This window comes from Prionailurus viverrinus, chromosome D2 (genome assembly GCF_022837055.1).
Source record: "Prionailurus viverrinus isolate Anna chromosome D2, UM_Priviv_1.0, whole genome shotgun sequence".
In the NCBI taxonomy this organism is placed as follows: Eukaryota; Metazoa; Chordata; class Mammalia; order Carnivora; family Felidae; genus Prionailurus; species Prionailurus viverrinus.
The window spans coordinates 76,499,473-76,519,582 of record NC_062571.1 but is presented as its reverse complement, the minus strand read 5'-3'; the positions used below and the strand labels follow the sequence as shown (position 1 = coordinate 76,519,582).

The following is a 20,110-nucleotide window of genomic DNA, read 5'->3' as shown; positions in this document are numbered from 1 at the left end:
ACGAGGCACTCTGGGACTTGTAGTTTACTTCCCGGTCAGCATTTTTTCCATCCCGTTTCCCCGCCTGTCAACGACGCTTTTTATTCTCTCCCTCTCCTTCCAGCACGCCGACTTCCTGGTCGCCGCACGTCCTCACTTACGACTACACTACCCAGAAGTCTCTTCCCCGCGACCCAGGGCGCTGCGGGCGGTGTCCGTCTCCTGTGGACTACAATTCCCAGAAGTCCTCTGGAGAAGTGCTTCCCTCTTTCTCCAGGACCACAATTCCCAGAACCTTCAGCTTCACGGCGGTTCCCTTTTCACTCGATCTGTTTTTGAGCTGGCTGGGCTTCAGCGGGCCAGCAGGCGCACAGCGACGACGTGATTCGTCGGGCCTGGGCACAGGGTTTCCTTAGCGGCCCGTTTTTCTCCCCACTCAGTTATCCCATTTACAGGCCGTCGCGGCTGGCCTGAGCGGTGACCTGGCGGGCCGCGCCTGCGCTCTGCCCCGTTTCCTGCCTGGCTGGTGGCGGTGGCCATTTTGTTCATCCTCCTCCTCCTCCTGCTCCTCCTGGTTGGAGCGCAGTGTCCGGAGCGGGCTGGGGGGAGAGAGCCCGAGAGCAGGGTTTGGTGCCTTCTCCTCTGTCCCCAGCCGGTGCCCGGAGCCCCCCTCCCCTTCCTCCCCACCCCCTCCCCTCCCCAGCCCTGCCCTCCCCCTTGTCCCGGGATCGCTCCGTCGCACCCACCATGATGGAAGACGACGGGCAGCCCCGGACTCTGTGAGTACCCGAGACGGGGGTTGCCAGACGCCGAGAGGCCCGGGCACCGCGGGAGACGCTGAGGGAGGGAGCAAGAGAGCCGGGCCGAAGCTGGGATTCGCGGCGGCTCCTGGGGTGGATTCCGGGGTGGCGCGGACGCGAAGTGCATTCCTCCTCTGTCCCCTTTTCCTTGGGAAGGAAGTCCTCCCTTCCCCCAAACAGTCGCTTCCTGGGGTCTGGGGTTTGTTTCGACCTTTTTCTCTCGCGCCCTTCTTTGCACGCGCTTCCTAGGCCGGGTTTCTGCACGGCAGGGGCTGTCAGGCCAGGGAGGGCTCCTGGTCCCCCTCTGCTGTGGGGGCCCTGGACTGGGCCGGGAGCTGCCGGTCCCCACGGGGGCAGGGCCTGGGTGGGGGTGGGACCGGGGGTGGGACCGCAACCTCGTGCCCGGCGGGCCCCGAGGAATTACCACTCTGGCCCTGCACGTCCCCGGCTACATCGCTCCCAGCTCTTCTCCCAAGCTAAGCTCTCCGAGGGAGCTGGACACTCTTCCTCCACTCAAGTCCCTTCTCTTTTTCTGCCCCACGTGCCCCCGCCCACGCTGTCAGAGACACTCGAAAAGCGCCCGCTACTTTTGAAGTGCAAAAGGGATGCCTCTTGCCACCGGAGCATCTTTCCCTTCTTGGAAGTTTACTTTGAGCGCTACCTACGCTACACTGACAACCAGTTGTTAAACTGCTTTTGCTCTTTTGGTGTTGCCTCCTCCTAATCTGTTTTGTGCTTTGAGACCTTCAGAATTGGATAAAATGATGTCTACCCATTATTCGATGTGTGTCTTCTGAGCGCTTTTTCTTCTATCTTGCTGTTGCTTGTTTACCTGAAGCCCGATCTAATGAATGAATTTCATCTTCCAACTGCTTGTTCCAGTTTTCCTTTCTTTCCTAATGAAGAGTGATGACTCAGCATTTGCATTCCTTTCCGGATAGTGTGGCACTCCTTTCTTTTTTCTACATTTTTTAAAAAGTCTGAGTAATTTCTAAATCAGTGTTTCAGTTGGGCACCTTCGGTTTTCCTAGCCTCTGGAAACTCAGCACACCTACCTCCAGTACAAGGAGTCAGATCACTGCTTTGTTTTCTTTTGCCTCTGCCTAGTATTGATATGATCACAGTCCACTTGGCTCTGCTGTCTGTTGGGGAAATTACTTTTTGGGGAATAGATGAAGGTGGGTGGGTACTTAGGAAGTCTGACTAGCTTCTCATCTCTTCTACCAAAGTAGAGAAGATAGTAAAGAAGATATCTATGTACGATGTTGATACTGGTTTGGGTTTTGTTGTTTCGTTTTTTGGGGGGGGGGACCTGAGGGGGGGTGGGCTTGCACTCTTTGTAATCTTATTTTTCTAATGTCTCACCAAAGTATTTGCCATCCTGTTTTGAGAGTTCACAGCCAACTTTAGCCCATCGAATGCTTCAGTGAAAAGCCTGCTTAGGAGAATTTTTATATTTATGTTTTGTGCTGTCTCCCACTTCCAACCTTTTTTTCCCAGAAAAGAGAGAATTGGGACAATTTGAAATTTGCCCTTTAAAATCTATTGAAGCCAAGGCTGGATATTTAGCCATGTGTGCTTTGATGGAAGCATCTGGGAAAGCTGGATTTAGTGCCCAGCCAGCATGTATTTAACAAAGATACAAGTTACATTGAATCTAAACATCTGAAATGTCATCACTGCATCATAATAGCTACTGAATAATTGGTAAATTCTCATAGCACATTTCTCATTAACTGTATCTATCTGTCCCTTGTGAAGAGGAATTCCTGATTTTGTCAGGCTAAATAATATGCCATTTCACTACCTTTAATTCCCATAACTATCTCTGCATTTGCCTTTTCGTCTCCCTCAGACCTTGGACCCTTCTTCAGTTGACTAACGAGCTAACTTTGTCACTTATTTTTTACCTCTACTTTCTCCAATATCTTCTTCTTTCTCTGAAACACACTTAAGTCATCTTTGTTTACAGTTGTCTAAGAATATGTGACGTGTACATGTGAGTAAAGAAACCTCTTGAGCTTAGTTGTACTTGTATGCTAGTACATGTTTACTATTCTGTCTTCCTTTTTCCTTCTCCCACTCTTCTCTATGGGAAGGGTTTTTTTTTTAGACAAGGACTGCTACATCTTCCTAGGTCTTACCCCTGCAGCACTTAGTTCACTGCCCGGAACACAAGAGGTACTCAAATATTTTACAATGATTATACTTCTTTTCATTAAATTAGTATTAAGTTTGTTTTTTTTAAGTCCTGAGGGATGTAAAATTGTGAACAGACATGACTGTCATACATGGTGTGGTCTGTTGATTTTTATATCTTTTTTTAAAACCTTCATATGTTAAAAAAAAAAAAAACCTTCATATGTAGAATTTTGAGATAAAAGCAAAGGTTTCAGAATTGGGATTTTTTTTTATCAGATTTTAATAAAAATAACGCATATTATTTTTTCCTAAGTGTTCATTTTACATAATTCCCCTCAAAGTGTTTTAGGTATACATAACATGACGGAAACTTTGAACGTGACTTTTAGAGGTTGACATCTAGTAGGATTTCTTTTTGTTTATTTATGGAGATCCTTCTTTTATTTTACATTGTGATCTGTGGGTTAGGTTTTCAAGTGGCTAGTATGTTTTAAAAGAATGTACTCTTAACAAAACTTATCTTAAACTGTTTCCTTAAAATGCCTGTGTGTTACTAGTGAGGTTTTTTTCCTGCAGACACACACAAGCTAAGACATATGGTTCTATCATCAGAAAACAATATGGTGTTTATAGCCTAGGTAGGTCTTTAAATATTCATTACCTACAGTATTACTAATTTATTTGATGGTATTTAAAGTGGTATAGAATTGCTTTGATGATGTTCAGCCTAAAGTTTATTTATCCTTTAAAGGTCTGTTTTCTGATGTTCTTTGTTTTTATTTGACATTTATCTTGGGGTTATACGTATGGGATAACTTGTGATCTAAAAAAACAAATGAGATCATGCTGTGTAATCTGGTGTTGGACCCACGTTTCAGGCTTGTGTTGTGGGTAGCTTTTGAGTGCAGTGATTTGATCCATGGTATATCTGAATATATAACACAACATTAAATTATAATGGTGTTCTATTATAGTTTAATTAACTTTCTTCATTTATTTGATGCACCAAAATGAATCGGAATTGTGGATCTGGGATTACACCATGTTATGCAATGCCATCCTTTAAGGCTGTTCTTTCTTTTTGTTAGAGGCTGTCAAAAAAGGAGGAAATAGAGCAGTGATTTAGAGTATAATCTGCACATCTGAGGGCAATAGCAGAAGAAACTATTAGATCCTGTTATAAATTTGACTAGCTATACAATGGATTTGGCTATATCGTGACTGTAATTAAGCACCTTGTTCGACTTAATCATATTCTCTGTTTCTTTAAAATGTGTGTGTATGTGTGTTGCTATCCCTTATGTAGTGGTCAGTTCACTTGGACAAACCCCCACCCTCCCTGCCCTGCACCTTTCCTCCCCTGTGCCTCTTCCTCAAATGCAATACTGACAAATTGATCCGTTCATTAGAGGCCCATTGAAGGATATTGTTATAAAATCTTCTCATATAGGAACTTGCCAAGAACAAAAGCAAAAATGTTACTTTCGTGGAAATTTAGCCATGGTAGCCTGTGTAAAAGGGCATGTAATTAATTTCAACCTTGGTAACTCTTCAGAGTGAGAACATGTTCAGTGTTGAAGAAGTTTGATTAGTCTTCTGAAAAGGCATGATCTTAACTTAAAATTCTGCCCAGTTGGACATAGGAAGTAGTTTGGCAATGTGAACTTTTGCCTGCAGTGGAACTGCCAATTCTCTGGTCTCAAATTGGATTTTAACCCTTATGTTAGGGATAAAAGCATCATTTTCCATTTTTAGTGCTTTAGTGCCTACAGTTCCTGTTCATAGAAGACAAAATAGATCTAAGGTATGCCTTTTTTTTTTTTTCTTCTTGAGTAAAAAATTGTTTTGGAATTTTCTAAGTGTTTACTCTTTGTATTGGCCTCTCAATACAAGAATTTGAGCCGTTTGTCTTTTTCTGTTATTTTGTAAGTTCTTCAAGTAAAAATTATGTATGTGTTTAAACACTTGGAACTTTAGAATACACTGACTACTTCTTAACCAGAACAGAAAGAAAATGAAGTGTAGAAACTATAATTTAGAAAGAGAAAAGATACCATTTCAGTGTATTGCCAAGAGATGATTTTCTTTCCAGGTCAGGTGTTGAACATCTGTCTTAAGTATTTTTGTTAGTATTTATTTTGGGAAAAATTTTACGATAATGCAAGGTACTTAAGCTGTGTACTACAGTATTTTAAAAGCTATAGGAAGTTTCCCTATTGAGTATTAGGAAGGATGAAGGCATCTGCAAATGAATGAATTATAGAACTCAAGTAAAGGAGAAGGAAGTCTGAGATTTGGGTGAAATTTAGGTGAAATTATGTGATGAATTACATCCTTTTTATCCTGGTAAATTAAGGTGTTCTATGTGTTGTCATGGAAGTCCTTTTTTATATTAGTGTTTGGAATTTAGTTTGCTGCTTTACCACTGAACTTTTAGTGGAGATATTTAAAAAGTAGGAAACCTGAACACTGAATTACTGTATCTCATGACATTCTAAACTTAGATTACCATTTTGCTCTTTGGCATCAGTGCTTGAAATGTAAATTGCTGTATCTAAATGTGCCCCTAGAATTCTTCAAAATGTATAACTCACTCGAAAGATGTTGATGTGGAATAAAAATCCTATTAAGCAGTAACAGCTTTAATTGTGACTGTTAGGTGTGGAAGGTAATTAATGCCCATGCAGTTTTTTCTTAACAAATCAATGTATAAACAGTAACGCAAATTTAAAACCGTTTAAGTTATTTAAATTTTATTATATTAAAATGGTGATTCTATTAACTTCGTTATTAGTGTCAGTATGTGAAAATCAGTTTTATCCTTTCTTCTTGTATTCTCTTAGAAACGAACTAGCTAGCACTTTAGGTTAAATGAATATAACATTTAGGAGACCACGGTCACTTGTTCATTTTCTTTATAGATAGTTCTACCTTGTACAAAAAGAAATTATTCCCTGGATACAGGCTCACAAACCCCTATGAGTTAAAAATGAATAGGCAGTTGTCTGACGAGCTTATAATCCTATAACCTTTTGCTACTGCTGGAAAAAGTATGTCACTCCATGGCCTGCCGATGGGTCTGCTCTACTTTAATTATAAGAAAAAGATAGATGGCATAGTAGACCTAAACCAGTTTGTCCCTGGTTTAATTTTCTGTTTAAGTCACATTGGACTTGTGTTTCAGTTTTAGAGCATGTAAGTACCCACTGCAATGAAAATTCTTAGCTGAACTCATTGAATTGCTACTCATTATTATTATTATTTTTTAATGTTATTTCGTTTGAGAGGGAGAGAGAGAGGAGGGAAGGAGCAGAGAGAGAAAGAGAGAGAATCCCAAGCAGGCTCCTTGCTGTCAGCACAGAGCCCAACACAGGCTCGAACCCATGAACTGTGAGATCATGACCTGAGCTGAAATCAAAAGTCGGACACTTAACTGACTGAGCTACCTCAGCCGGCGCTCTTGCTATTCATTCTTAATCAGATAATTTTTTTACACTTTACATTTCTCAGTTTATTTTTCCTTTTCAAAATGTTCCAGTTTAAAGCAGTTATGTATTTAATATGGTAACCATAGATGCAAGGCTTATTTTGGTCTCAGTACTCAGTTTCCAGGTGTTATATATTATTGTTAGGAAAATAAAACTTATGTCTTTTTAATTTCCAGGAGAAACTATGTTAAATTTTATAAGTATTGTTGGGTTTATGAGATTGTTCATAACAGATGTGAGTTTTAGGAATTATACACCAAGTACCAGAAACACTTACAAGTTTGGCAGTTTATTTTTTTTTTTATTTTATTTTTTTTTTCAACGTTTATTTATTTTTGGGACAGAGAGAGACAGAGCATGAACAGGGGAGGGGCAGAGAGAGAGGGAGACACAGAATTGGAAACAGGCTCCAGGCTCCGAGCCATCAGCCCAGAGCCTGACGCGGGGCTCGAACTCACGGACCGAGAGATCGTGACCTGGCTGAAGTCGGACGCTTAACCGACTGCGCCACCCAGGCGCCCCTGTTTGGCAGTTTATTAAGCTAAATTAATATAAATCCATGGGACAAGAGAAACCCGGTGGTCATTTCTGGGTGGTGGTGGTCCTTTCTTTTGAGTTTATCTGTATTCAGAATTTCTTATAAAAAATACATGTATTCAATTTGTAATTTTAACAAATAATCCCAAGTCTTTAAATAGTATAAGTTTACCTAGATTTGTCTTAATTTTCTCCAAATTTCTGAAGAAATCTTATATTTGCTTTGTTATCTATATAAAGATGTATTTTATTGCTTCTGATGTATTTTAGATTAGGAAATTTTACGATTTTGCCCTGCTTTCCTACAATAAAACAGTGAAGACATATCAATAAATCTTATTTAGCAAGACAGAACAAAGCCCTCCAATCTCTGTTTTGCTCTAACCTTTATTCTGTTCTTTGTTTGTGTAATTGCTTTAGTTGGGGTTCTAAGATAAACTCACCTTAAGTTTCATATCTCTTTACCATCAGGTGTTATAATCAATCAGTATTTTTGGTATTTTGTGTGTGTGTGAAAGAGAGAGACAGACAGACACACACACACACACACACACACACACACACACACACATTTTGAACTGTGTTTTACATCCAGAAATTGTAGTTATTTTGAGCCTGGTTTAAATTTTTATTATTTTTCTTCTAACAAATAAAATGAGAAAATGATACATAGGTTACAGAATAATAGGCTTTTGGGGTATGCAAAGTAACACTGGTTTCTTTTTTATAAACGTGTGAAGTGGTGCTTTACTGGCCTAATTTAGTGCCTGAGAACAATTGCTGCTTTCCTAAATAAGGGTTAGTCTTACTTTCATAGGATCAGGCTTAATTGGAAAAATGTTATTGAAGACAGGAAGTTAAAATGAAATAAAAGGTGTTGAGTTAAATGATAATGCATTAGAGCCAGAGCTGAAAGGAAATTGCTGATAATGTACTCTTTTCTTCTTGAACAGATACGTAGGTAACCTCTCCAGAGATGTGACAGAAGTCCTTATACTTCAGTTATTCAGTCAGATTGGACCCTGTAAAAGCTGTAAAATGATAACAGAGGTAAGATCTTCCCAGTTCCATGTGCTGACAGCGTGTTGTTTACCGTTTTGAAATACATGAGTTGATTAGTATCATTTAAAAATACCGTTTTAAGCCTCACTTATTCTGATGGAGAGGGTCACGTTTGTTGTGTTGACTTATTACTTTGACTTGGCTGACAGACTAAGTTTAGAAAGGAGTTTTATTTGAGAGGACAAAGTTTGTGTGCTGTTCCTCTCACATGGTCATTCTTCAGGATATAGTTGTCATCAAGTGATTCCGCTTGTAAAAGTTGTTAGAGCTTATCTCAGAGTGTTGAAAAACTAGGTGACATTGCATACGCTTCCAGTAGGAATGTTACGGATTCAGAAAACACACACGTAAAGGTTAGGAACCGGTGTATGTGGGAGCACATTAGCCCCTCGCGTGTATGCTGCGGCACCACGCATCTTGAACATCTTTAATAAATACTAATAACTGAGTAGCTTTGCCCAGATTGGAATTAAACTGTTAGGGCAAGAATTCTCTTTCCCTTTTTGCAAAGAAAACTTTCTTTTCATACTTTCCTGGTTAAGACTGTGTAGCAGTGCCCAAAGATTTGTGTTTCAGTTCGTTCTTGTCTTCCTTTTTGTTATTCACCCACACACTTTTTAGACTGTGTACTACGTACCGGCCATTCCGGTAAGTGCTAGAGATACAGTGATGAATGAGACAGTTCTTAGCCCCGTAGAATCTTACCACCTAATGAGGGAGACAGAGGAGTTAACAGGCACTAATGACAGAGGATGATAAATGCTGTGGAAGTAGGCAGCTTCAAGTGCTGTGGGAGCACCGAGGCCCGGTAATGTCTGGGGTGAGGGGAGGCTTTCTGGGAGGAGTCCATGTCCGGGCTGAAACTGAAGGATAGCAGAGGAAGGGATTCTGGGTGAGAGAAGAACATCGATCCAGCCTGGTGGACAGAGGGAACAGGAGTACTTTGATAGGAAGCGGGAAGGTAGAAACCCTAGCATGGTTGGCCTTCCAAAGGAGATTGGTCAGAAAAAATGCCAGGAGATGAGGCAGGAGTGTTCGGCAGGGGCCAGAAGCTGTGCCCAGGAGTTCGTGTATGCCCTGCAAGGGGAACTCTGAAAAACCAGTAAAGCAAATTGGCCTTTTGGTCTTCTTTCTTAACTAATAATAATCATCATTCTGTTCTGGTGTCTCTTCTTTCCTTCTTGTGTTTGATTATTTATTCCTTCATTCATTCATCCTTTTATTCATCAGAAATTTACTTTGTGCTGGGGATACAGTGGAGAGCCAGATAAAGGCGACTCCCATGAGTTCATATACATTGAGAATATTAACAAAGCAAGTAAACAAGATAATTGCATTTAGGGATAAGAGCTATGAAGAGAATAAAACAGGTCTGTATGGGGATTGGAGGTTTGGTGCTAATATAGGGTAGGTGGTGAGGGAAGAGGTCACGTCTTTGATCTGAGATGAGAATAACGAGATGGTGCCATCTATGTTAAGAGCCGGAGGCAGAAGGAATGGCAGATACAAAGGCTTTGAGCTGGTAATGAGCTTGGTGAGTTCATGGAACCAAAGACCAGGATGGCTGGAGCCTGGGGAGTGGAGGGAAGTGGTGGTAAATGAGAGTACAGAGGCAGGCAGGCAGGCAGCGTTTGGAGCCACCTGGGGCATTCCAGGCCGTGGCACACAGTTTGGATTTTATTCTGATTATGGTGGAGTCTTAAGAAGGGTAAGGAGTTACTCTGATTTGCATTTTTTTTTTAATGTTTGTTTATTTTTGAAAGAGAGAGAGCATGAGGGTAGGAGAGGCAGAGAGAGAGGGAGACACAGAATTCGAAGCAGGCTTCAGGCTCAGCTGTCAGCACAGAGCCTAATGCAAGGCGTGAACCCACGAACCACAAGATAACACCTGAAGTCGGATGCTTAACCGAGTGAGCCACCCAGGGGCCCCCTGATTTGCATTTTTAAAATTATTTGGAGAATGACTGTCGTGGAGAATGGATTGTAGGGGACAGGAATGGAAGGAGGGAAACCAGCTGGGTTTATTTTACTCACCTAGGTAAGAGATGATGGGGGCTTGTCTGTAAAGTGGTAGGTGTAGAAATAGAAATAGGTAAGTTTGGAATATAACTGGAGGTGGAATCAATAGGACTGGATTGGTGGCGGGGACATATGGGGAAGGAAGACATGAAGAAAGGCTAAGATTCTTGTTTGCAGTTGTGTGGATGGTAATGTTTTTCTTTGCTCAAATGGGCATGGTCAAGGGAGGCACAGGATGGGTGAGGGGAGTGGTGGGAATCAGGAGTTCTGTTTTGGCAGTGTTAAATTGAAGGTGTGCATGTTAGACAAATAAGTGGACTTTATATGTAGGTAGTTGGAGAAACTGAAAGACCAGTGCTGATGATACGAGCTTGCAGTGGTATTTGAACCTGTGGGACTAGATCTAGATGAGATCTAGTTGCTGGATGTGCAGAGAGTACTTGCTGATAAGAGAAGAGTAGGGTGGCTCAGGTCCAAGTGCTTGGAGCATCTCTGCATTTAGGGTGATGTTCAGAGTTTGAGTGAAGGGGGAAAACTACCTTCTGAAAGATCCTCCAAGTGAGAAAACCAGAAAACCAAGAGGCTATGTGGAACCTAAACTAGAATATTTAAGGGAGAAAGAGTCGTTAGCTGTTTTGAGTTCTGCTTGAAAGTCAAGATGAGGACAGAAAAAGGATCATAGAGGTGGCAGAAGGGTCGCTGGTGGGCTCAGCACAAAGTTTCATTGGCCTGGTTGGGTAGGAAGCTGACTGGAGTGGGTTCAGGAGAGAATGGGGTATGAGAAAGTGGAAAGAGTCACTAGCAGATTTTGGAGAAACATTTGATAAATATTTAATAGTAGTACTCTTTTTAAAACCTGTGTGCACAGTCAGCCATTTGAGGGGAGAGGGATTTGAAATGGCTTTTTATAATTCACTCATATTCTACTACTCCTACATTCAGACTTGTAGGTAGTTGTAAAATCTCACTATTTCTCTGTCTTGACATTTATGTCATCCAACAAAAATTGGTGACAATACTAATTAAGGTAAGGACATAGTTGATTTTTTTAGAGTATCCCTTGGTGGCATAGGTGGGAAGTTTCCAAAGAGCATGAATTGTACTACTGACTATGTAGGCGTTTATTTTTCTTTTCGTAGATCCCATTTTAGTATATGAAAAATCCTTTTCCTTTAGTTTTATGGTCTTTTACTTTAGATAGTGTTTATCTTAGATTCTAGGTTTCTCCATATACTGTAATGTAATGTTAGTGATTCTAAGGCTAAAAAATTTTAACATCTCTGACAGTTGGGTTTTGACAGATCAATGGTGTCTTAGATGAAAGGCAGTGTGGTGTGTGTGTGTGTGTGTGTGTGTGTGTGTGTGTGTGTGTGTGTACACATGCATAGTTCATACATTGAATGGGGTTGGCCTGCTACTAGGTAGATAAGCTTGAAGTCAGTCTGCAGAAGTAGGCTAATTTACTAAAGCCTGTTGTTATGGATCTACCATTGGACCCCTGTACGTTTTGCTACAATTACCAGTGTTTTCTTTAAAGACCATCAGGGCAGAAGAGATGGGAGTAAAATGAAAAATTGAATAGCATAGTTTTAGCTTGCTGTTACCTTTAAATCATCTCTACAAATGAATGTTACCGGTAAATGTTAACTCTTTTATAAGAGGAATTTAAATGCATGTTTTTCTTTGGAATCTTTTCCCCATTTCCTTTCTGTACCTCTTAAGAACAGAGTTCACATGGCTACGACAATAGGATTTTGTATGAGAGCCCATAGTTTTCTTGTCAGTATTAATGATCACACTTTTTTTCCCTCAAGGAAATGCCTTCTGGTTGCTTCGCCACTATTGTTTTAGACGTCTTATTTTGGATTTTTCTTCTAAAACTTCCCTGGAATGAAAAACAGTGGTTGTTGAAAAGATCTTTATTTTATCTGGTATTTTGTACCCCTTGTAAGTGCAACTAGAATTCCATGTTTTAAATAGTATTAATCTTTTAGGGCATTTTACATTGAACAGTGATGAATGCTTTAGCCTCATGCAGAAACGTGTTTGTACAGTTTTGCGGCTCTTCAGTGTAGGTTGCAGTTTTATAAAATTCATTTCCGTTTTGGTTGTTAGGTTATAAAGTTGCTATAACTCAGGTAATACTTTCTCATTGCCTTTATAAATGTCTATTTGCCAACTACTTTCAAGCATAATGTTGTAGAACATATTTAATAAAGATTTCTTATTTTCTGTGATTAAAAATTGTAGCTTTGTCTTGGCATATCTTATTAAGACATTTTCAGAAATTCTTTTCTTGATTACTAGTATATTTTTCTGGTCTTTGAAGACTAAATAGAGTCTCCTGTTCATTAGGATATTTTGAAAGATGGGGAGTTCATTTCAATAGCTGGTTATAAATGTGAAATTTTTCTGTTGTTATTCTCATTCCTTATCCAGAAAAGAAATACATAATCTCATCTCCTCGTATGTAGTACTACAAATCCTAGTTTCAATCAGGAATAAAGTTTGTAAAGTTGGTTCATATTTTTTTTTTTTTTTTGGCATGGATATAGTTTATGAAGGATTATGATACATAAATAGAATTCATCCTTTTGGAAATAATGTTGGGAAAGAGAAGAGCAGTGGTAAGGAGTGGTCCTTATCTCAGATCTAAACTTAAGGTTTTGTTTGGTCTGATATAAACTTCTGTTTTATATTTAACGTATTCCACCAGCATTCTGTATTTTGATTTAACAGAGATAGTCCTGATTCTATAGCGCTCAGTTGGTTCTGTTTGCGTACAACAGTATTCTGAGGTGCAAAGTCAGGTGTAGCTATAAATCTTATTTTTATAAGTGTTAGGCTTTCATAAGCTGATGCAATCTCACCGTGTACATTCCTAGCTGTCAGTAATGTTTTTTCCTGGATTTTCTTCTCAGCAACCCGATAGCAGAAGGGTCAACTCTTCTGTTGGATTTTCTGTTTTGCAGCATACAAGCAATGACCCATATTGCTTTGTGGAATTTTATGAACACAGAGATGCAGCTGCTGCATTAGCTGCTATGAATGGGAGAAAAATTTTGGGAAAGGTAAGATAACAGAATGATGGCACCTCACAAGTGTGTATATTTGCATGGCGAATTAGCTTGTATTCTTTTTTAGCGAGTTTTTAAACAAATATTCAGCTGTGCTGAGTGATGGTTTTGCTTTATTCAGCCTAGTGTTTTTACAAAAATTATCAATGATTTAATAAGTGGTAAGTGTTATAATTCATAATGACGTGCCTAATAATTGTATTAAATATAATCTTTATTTTTAGGAGGTCAAAGTAAACTGGGCAACAACACCAAGTAGCCAGAAAAAAGATACTTCCAGTAAGTACTTCTGCTGCATTTCACTGTGGAAGAGTTCTCAAATTATCCCGGCAGCGCTACCAGCTTAAATAGGGTTTCTCTTCCCTTAGTGTTACCTGAAAAAGGCTTAGGAGCTGACTTTAAGTAGTTGATTACCAAATGCTTTGATTTCAGATCACTTCCACGTGTTTGTTGGGGATTTGAGTCCAGAAATTACAACAGAAGATATCAAATCAGCATTTGCCCCCTTTGGTAAAATATCGTAAGTATCACAATCAATACTATATTCAGTAGTGATAGGCACAATTGTATATGATTAACTTGTACCGGAACTAAGATTTTCTTTCCCTAGTTAGTGTGATTTTTTTTGTTTGTTGGTTGATTTGTTTTGTTTTTTTGATTAGTAGATGTTGTTGAAAATGTTAATGTCATTTCAGTGTTTTGGGGTCTTGTTTTCATCTAATCCTGTGTATAATATGTTAAAAAATTTTAAGTGATTCTGTTTGTTATCTTTGAAGCAGATGTTTGGGTGGTAAAGCCTATTATAAAGTCCAACTTTCTGTCAAATGTTTTTAAAGTTTGGTGGTTAACCAAAAGTGAATGTGATGTATGCTGTGTATTAAATTTTTATAGAAGGAATTATAAATTGGGAAAAGTAGGTAAATCCTTGGGTATATTGTGGTTGAATTGGAAATGTACATGTTTAATTATAATGATAAATGTGTTTTAATATTTTAACTCAAAAGTAGTACTGTTACAATATTAAAATGTTTCATTGTCTGAGCCATAAATGTGGGATTAATTAGTAGATGTTTCTTTGTTAGTGGTATTTGATTCTGCTAGTTAGGGCCCAAATGTGGTTTGATTTTTAGCAAAGTTAACGCTCAAATTTCACTATGTGTTACATGATCAAATATATTGGAAAATTAAAAGTGGTTTTATAAGTTTTATAAAATGTTTATCACTATTTATCTTTCTGATTAAAATTCGTGTAATGTTTATGTACTTCCTGTAGATTTAAATTAAACTTTGTAGTACTACTTTACAGGAATGTGTTTCAACTCAGAACAACAATACTTTTCTGTATACCATTTGTTGTTCTATAGATTTATTTGAAAGAAAGATTTAATTCTTAATTTTCTATTTTGATATTTGCTTTGCTTTTTAATCTTTAAATGTGGTAAGTAGTACTGTTTTAAAAATCAGTATAAAAAATAATACAGGTTGCTGTTTTTCAATCTTTATTTATACCTGAGACCTGCAGTTTTTCTAAAGTCCAAGTCACAATTAAAAGTAATAGCATTCTGGTTATTTTGCAGAATTGCTCATAAGAATGGACAGGATCTTGAAGGCTAACTGCAAGGAACTGTGCACACTGGAACTCAGTTGTAGATTTTTTTCTCATTTCTATTTATTCTTATTATACATTATTTATATATACATATTTTAGTATTTACATTTTAACATTCTATATTCAGTGGAGTTCTATATTTCCAATCATTTTAACTTACTCACTAAAATTTCTGTGTAAATTTGTTGTTTTCGTACTGGTGTGCTTAGCATTGTTGTTAGTTTTTTATTCTCCTTTCTTAAATTTCTGAAAATGTCAATTTTTCAAAATTTACAGCTGCCCAAACTCCAAAATGATGATAGAGAATTGACCAAGAAAAATAAAGAAATCTGTTAACAGGCCATGTATGCCTTTTTAATTCCTATTTTTACCTCTTTTTCAATTTTTTAATATTTCATATATTTTGTATCACTAGGCAGAAGACATTTAACTATTTAGAGATTGCATGGTAAAGTAGTTAGCATTGTTACAGTAATTTATAGAGCCAGTAAACCTTAGAGGACACTAGCCAATAGAATATTAGAAAAGGAAACTATTGTTCCTATTAATCTTCAAATTTGAGCATTTAGTTTAGAAAGTGCAGGCTATTTGATTAGGTTGCATGTTTATTACATGTTTTTGTCTTACTGCTTTTTTCTAACAGGTAAAGAAGCGTTAGGGAGAGTTCAGGAATGGCAGTAGTTAATTAGGGCTAACTGGAATTTTATTTAAAAAAATGCTCACAATACAGTGTGTGTGGTTCCTTTTAGTTTTTATTTTGAGGATGACTCTTACTTCCCTCATTTAGCTGTGCTTCTTTTCACAGGGATGCCCGAGTAGTTAAAGACATGGCAACTGGAAAATCCAAAGGCTATGGTTTTGTATCTTTTTATAACAAACTGGTATGTTTTTCAACTTAATGTAAATTTAATAAAATATTTAGTCGTTAATTATTCTGAATCTTGAATATTTTTAGATGTTGACTGCCATAGGTTTTTTTGGTGTAATTTTGTATGTTTTAGTAGTAGAGAATAATTTTTTCTTGGAAATAAATACTGGAAAAAGATAGACTGATTTTAAGGAAGAGTATTACTGCAGTTGCATTTATGTATTGGTAAAGGTAAGATCTGTTGGAAGTCAGGCTCAAGACTAGGACATATGAGCTCATCTCAGAATTTGGAGGGAAGTTCAATTATATATAGTCTGAACCATGAAAATCTTCATTTTAACTTTTAAATCATTCATCCTTTTGTAGCTAGGATATTAATGACTATAGCAGATTATGGAAAAGAAAACTAAATTCTTTAAGAAAGAGTTACCAAAATATCTAAGCATTTGCACTAAGTGTAAGATCAAATAATAAAGCAGGCTTTGGTATTAACGTTTTAGACGTTTCAGCAACTTAAATTACCTACGTTTTATCCAAGTGGCTGAAGCAGCAAGACAGAGAATAGGAGTTGCATTCTTTCTTTGCTTAGATTCATATTCACATTAGTTGTGATAATTAAACTCAGCTTTATTGGCAGCATTCTGAATCTTAATGCAGAAATCTTCTGTTTGAAAATGAGTTTTCAGGCTTGTGTCACAGCCATAATCTGTTGTTACTAGAATGTAGATTTTTGGGGGGTAGGTAATTTAGACCATAGTATTAGAGTTTCTGTATATTCTTTGGTAAAAGTTACATTTCAGATCAACCACTAAATTAAGATATTTGTGAACAGCTCTGTGTTGTGGGATTCCTGCTTTCTCCTGTTTTGGTAGTCCGTGCGATTATGATTTTTCCTCGTGTATTTGAATTATGATGCTTCAATTATGCTCCCTTAATGCTGAAAAATGCTGTAATTTGAAAGCTGTGACTAAAGATAGTTTTTATGTATTCACCCAAGTTCAGATCATTGTTTTGTGATATTAGTTCAGGTTTGTATACTTAGGATGCTTAGCGAATTCATTTACTGAAAAGATTTATTGGATCCAGCAGTGCCAGCATTTTATTTCATCTTACTGAGTCTTATATACCACAGTTTTCTGTGTCTGTAATTACTCTTTCTTTCTGTTCTTTCTCTGTAGGATGCAGAAAATGCAATTGTGCATATGGGAGGTCAGTGGTTGGGTGGTCGTCAGATCAGAACCAACTGGGCCACACGTAAACCACCTGCACCTAAAAGTACACAAGAAAGTAAGATTTGTCTACTATGTCTGTTAAGATTACGGATATGTCACAAAATCATGAATTAGCGTGGTCTTCATTTCTTAAAATTTAAATTAGTACTGTAAGCCTCATTTCATCTTGAATTTAATTTTCTGATAGTGACTGGGCTTTGGTAATTAGTATATTTGGAGCAGTGAACCAGCTGATGTTATAGATCAAATCATAGTGTCAAGAAAAAAAATTGTATTTTCTCGCCCAGTGAGGCGTATCTTAACAGTATGTCGTAATCCGTTTTATACTCCATGTACAATCAACGTTTTTGTTTCCTTTCTGCATATAGATAACACTAAGCAGTTGAGATTTGAAGATGTAGTAAACCAGTCAAGTCCAAAAAATTGTACTGTGTACTGTGGGGGAATTGCCTCTGGGTTAACAGGTACAGTGTGTGATTGTCGCCTCCCCTTCTCTGCGGGGCTGCATCGTCGTACCGGGGTCCTGAGCCTTAAGTGTTTTATTTGTGTGTTTTTGTTTCTCAGATCAGCTTATGAGACAGACTTTTTCGCCATTTGGACAAATTATGGAAATAAGAGTTTTTCCAGAGAAAGGCTATTCGTTTGTCAGGTAAAATCCTACCTACAGGGTACTCTTCTGTTTGACCCGTTCCTTTCAGTTACATGCTTTGATCCCCTCAGGCGTCAATGTTTTTTACTTTCGTACTTCTTTGCAATGTAGAACTTATTTCAAGTTCTGTCTACACCAAGTGTTGACAGATAGGAACTAATGACTTTCTGTTATTTACTGTGTTAAATAAGTTCTTTAAAAAAAAGACAAAAACCTCATATCCTCCTCTTTTAGATTTTCAACCCATGAAAGTGCGGCCCACGCCATTGTTTCGGTGAATGGCACTACTATTGAAGGACATGTTGTTAAATGCTATTGGGGTAAAGAATCTCCTGATATGACTAAAAACTTCCAACAGGTAATTCGATTTTTCACAGCACTCTTTAAGGTTTCCGTCTTACATATCTACATAAAAGCTTTAGAAACTCTGTAAAATAAACAAACAGAAAATAAAAGCCTATAGCTGCTTTCAGTTGATTTTATTAATGCTTTTTCAAAAGTGATTATTTTGCGGTATTAACTGAATCTTAATACTTTCTTTCCACAGGTGTCACCACCCCAATAAACTTAGACAATGATAAATAACAGAGTCCTATTCACATAAGGGTGCTTACTTAGTTTTTCTCTTCCTTGTCTCCCACTTTCTTCAAATCCTGTGTTTCTTACTTAGCCCCTGAAACAGTGCTCTGCTTTTTCCTAGGTCGACTATAGCCAGTGGGGCCAGTGGAGCCAGGTTTATGGAAACCCACAGCAGTATGGACAGTATATGGCAAATGGGTGGCAAGTCCCGCCTTACGGAGTATACGGGCAACCATGGAACCAGCAAGGATTCGGAGTAGAGTGAGTTGTTGGGTTTTTCCAGTGTAGAAACAGATCCGGTTTTGACAAAAGAGATAAAAAGTGTCTTTTTCTAGGGAGAATCTATTTAAAGTAAATTCATCAGACTGTTTGACATTATAAGCCTTATAGGAACCTTACAAGTAGTGATTATGGTGCTAAGCATTTGCTTTTTATTGTGTAGGTGAGAGGGAAGGTTGGGGTAACATTTGGTGTGTCCTACCATCTCTATCAGCAGTTGGTAGAACTTCACTGACGTTTCTAATCTATTTGATCTCCTTGTTAATTTTTGCGTGGAAAAGGTCTTTGCCTAGATGTGTTCAGAAATTTAATGATTTATGTCTGTTGGCTTGTGTGAGAAGTCTTAAGAGGTTTATGTGATACAAAGTAGCTTCCTTTTTGTCCCCTGTTTGTTCATAGAGTAGGTTGGTCCTTTGCACCTTTTCCCAGGCCAGCCCAGATCTTTTTTTGACCGGTTCCTCCTTCTCTTTCCGACATGAACTTGTGTTTTTTTAATTTCTTAAATTGATGTCCCATGTTTGCAGTACAGGATAGGTAGATGATCTGTCAGTTTATAAATACCAGTTTTGAGATATTCTTCAGAGAAGTTACTGTGTTAAGTTGTGATTATCTTAACAAAAGTTTAAGGCTAATCCTGGGATATGTATTCTATATACGTGGATGCGTGTCACTTTTTCTTTGCTCTTTGTTGTAGGTGTGTTGATTTCCTGTTGTCTATTCTGTGATTAGACTCTGCTTGACTTTTGTGTCAATGTATAGATAAGTTTTTCTTTTGTTTGCTCAAGATGTTTTTGTTTTTGTTTCCCCCAAGTCAATCACCTTCTGCTGCTTGGATGGGTGGATTTGGTGCTCAGCCTCCCCAAGGACAAGCTCCTCCCCCTGTAATACCTCCTCCTAACCAAGCTGGATATGGTATGGCAAGTTACCAAACACAGTGAGCTGGGACTCTAAACAAAATTGTAATTCATGATAGCTTCAGTTTCCTGTGACACTCTGAAGACATGAAAGTAGACATCGGAAAATGAAAATATTTATTTTAAAAATTGAAATGTTTGGAACCTTTAGCACAGCTTTGCTTTGGTGAAGGACACATGTCTTCTAGTTCTGCCTTTTTAAGTTTTTGTTCATGATGGATATGAACATGATTTTTCTTTGTGTACAAAAACTAAAATAAAGTCAATAAAGACAATTCTGACTACAAATTTTGATATAATAGGAGAAATGGGTAATACGTTTTGATTCTTAGATACTATTCCATTTTTATCTTGCTGTTCAGTATTTTAACTCACTGTGTTTTTAAAAGAGCAAAAAAAGGGAGGATCGTGAAAAACTGGGAATCACACATAAGTTCATCCTGAACCTTGATACTCCCCTCCCCTCCCTTGAGGTGGACCACATTTGAAGTCAGCAGGAAAAAAGTGTGATATTGGAAGAAATTGCATGATTTTGGAGTCGCTTTGGAGGAAATACTTTATGCCTAAAGAAACCGAAGCCAGACTGATAAAGAAATTTTCAAGCTAAATAAGGAACAGCATTATCTGAGTTACTTGAGCAAATGTTGGTGGTCCACATTTAAGACATATTTTTAAAACTTTAAAAAGTGTTGATTATTAAAATTGTAGTAAATTACATTTCATTTTGGGGGGAAATTCCAAGTATGGTGTTTGTATTAAAATCAGACAGTCATACTTGTGCTTTTACATGAAGTTAAAATGATATACATTGTAAATATTTGAATAACTACAGTGTTTAAAAAGCATGCTTCAACATAGAAGTAGCAGCAATGTAAT

The 20,110-nt window shown here is 38.0% G+C and overlaps 1 protein-coding gene across 5 annotated transcripts; it reads left to right on the top strand.

The window, feature by feature from the left end:
* The first annotated feature begins 274 nt into the window (after positions 1 to 274).
* TIAL1 (TIA1 cytotoxic granule associated RNA binding protein like 1) lies at positions 275 to 19,509 on the top strand. 5 transcript variants are annotated; one of them, XM_047825076.1, is made up of 13 exons: positions 277 to 758; positions 3,498 to 3,559; positions 7,900 to 7,996; positions 12,949 to 13,098; positions 13,329 to 13,383; positions 13,537 to 13,624; positions 15,519 to 15,594; positions 16,760 to 16,868; positions 17,182 to 17,277; positions 17,378 to 17,462; positions 17,697 to 17,820; positions 18,163 to 18,302; positions 19,132 to 19,509. In XM_047825076.1, exons 3-13 carry the CDS (start codon positions 7,985 to 7,987, stop codon positions 19,256 to 19,258), a joined length of 1,062 nt encoding a protein of 353 aa, XP_047681032.1. In that variant the 5' UTR covers positions 277 to 758; positions 3,498 to 3,559; positions 7,900 to 7,984; the 3' UTR covers positions 19,259 to 19,509. The 5 variants fall into 5 exon arrangements, with proteins under 5 accessions (XP_047681030.1, XP_047681031.1, XP_047681032.1 ...); XM_047825077.1 differs by having other exon boundaries at positions 278 to 758; positions 13,000 to 13,098; XM_047825074.1 differs by lacking the exon at positions 3,498 to 3,559 and having other exon boundaries at positions 275 to 758.
* Positions 19,510 to 20,110: the final 601 nt, after the last annotated feature.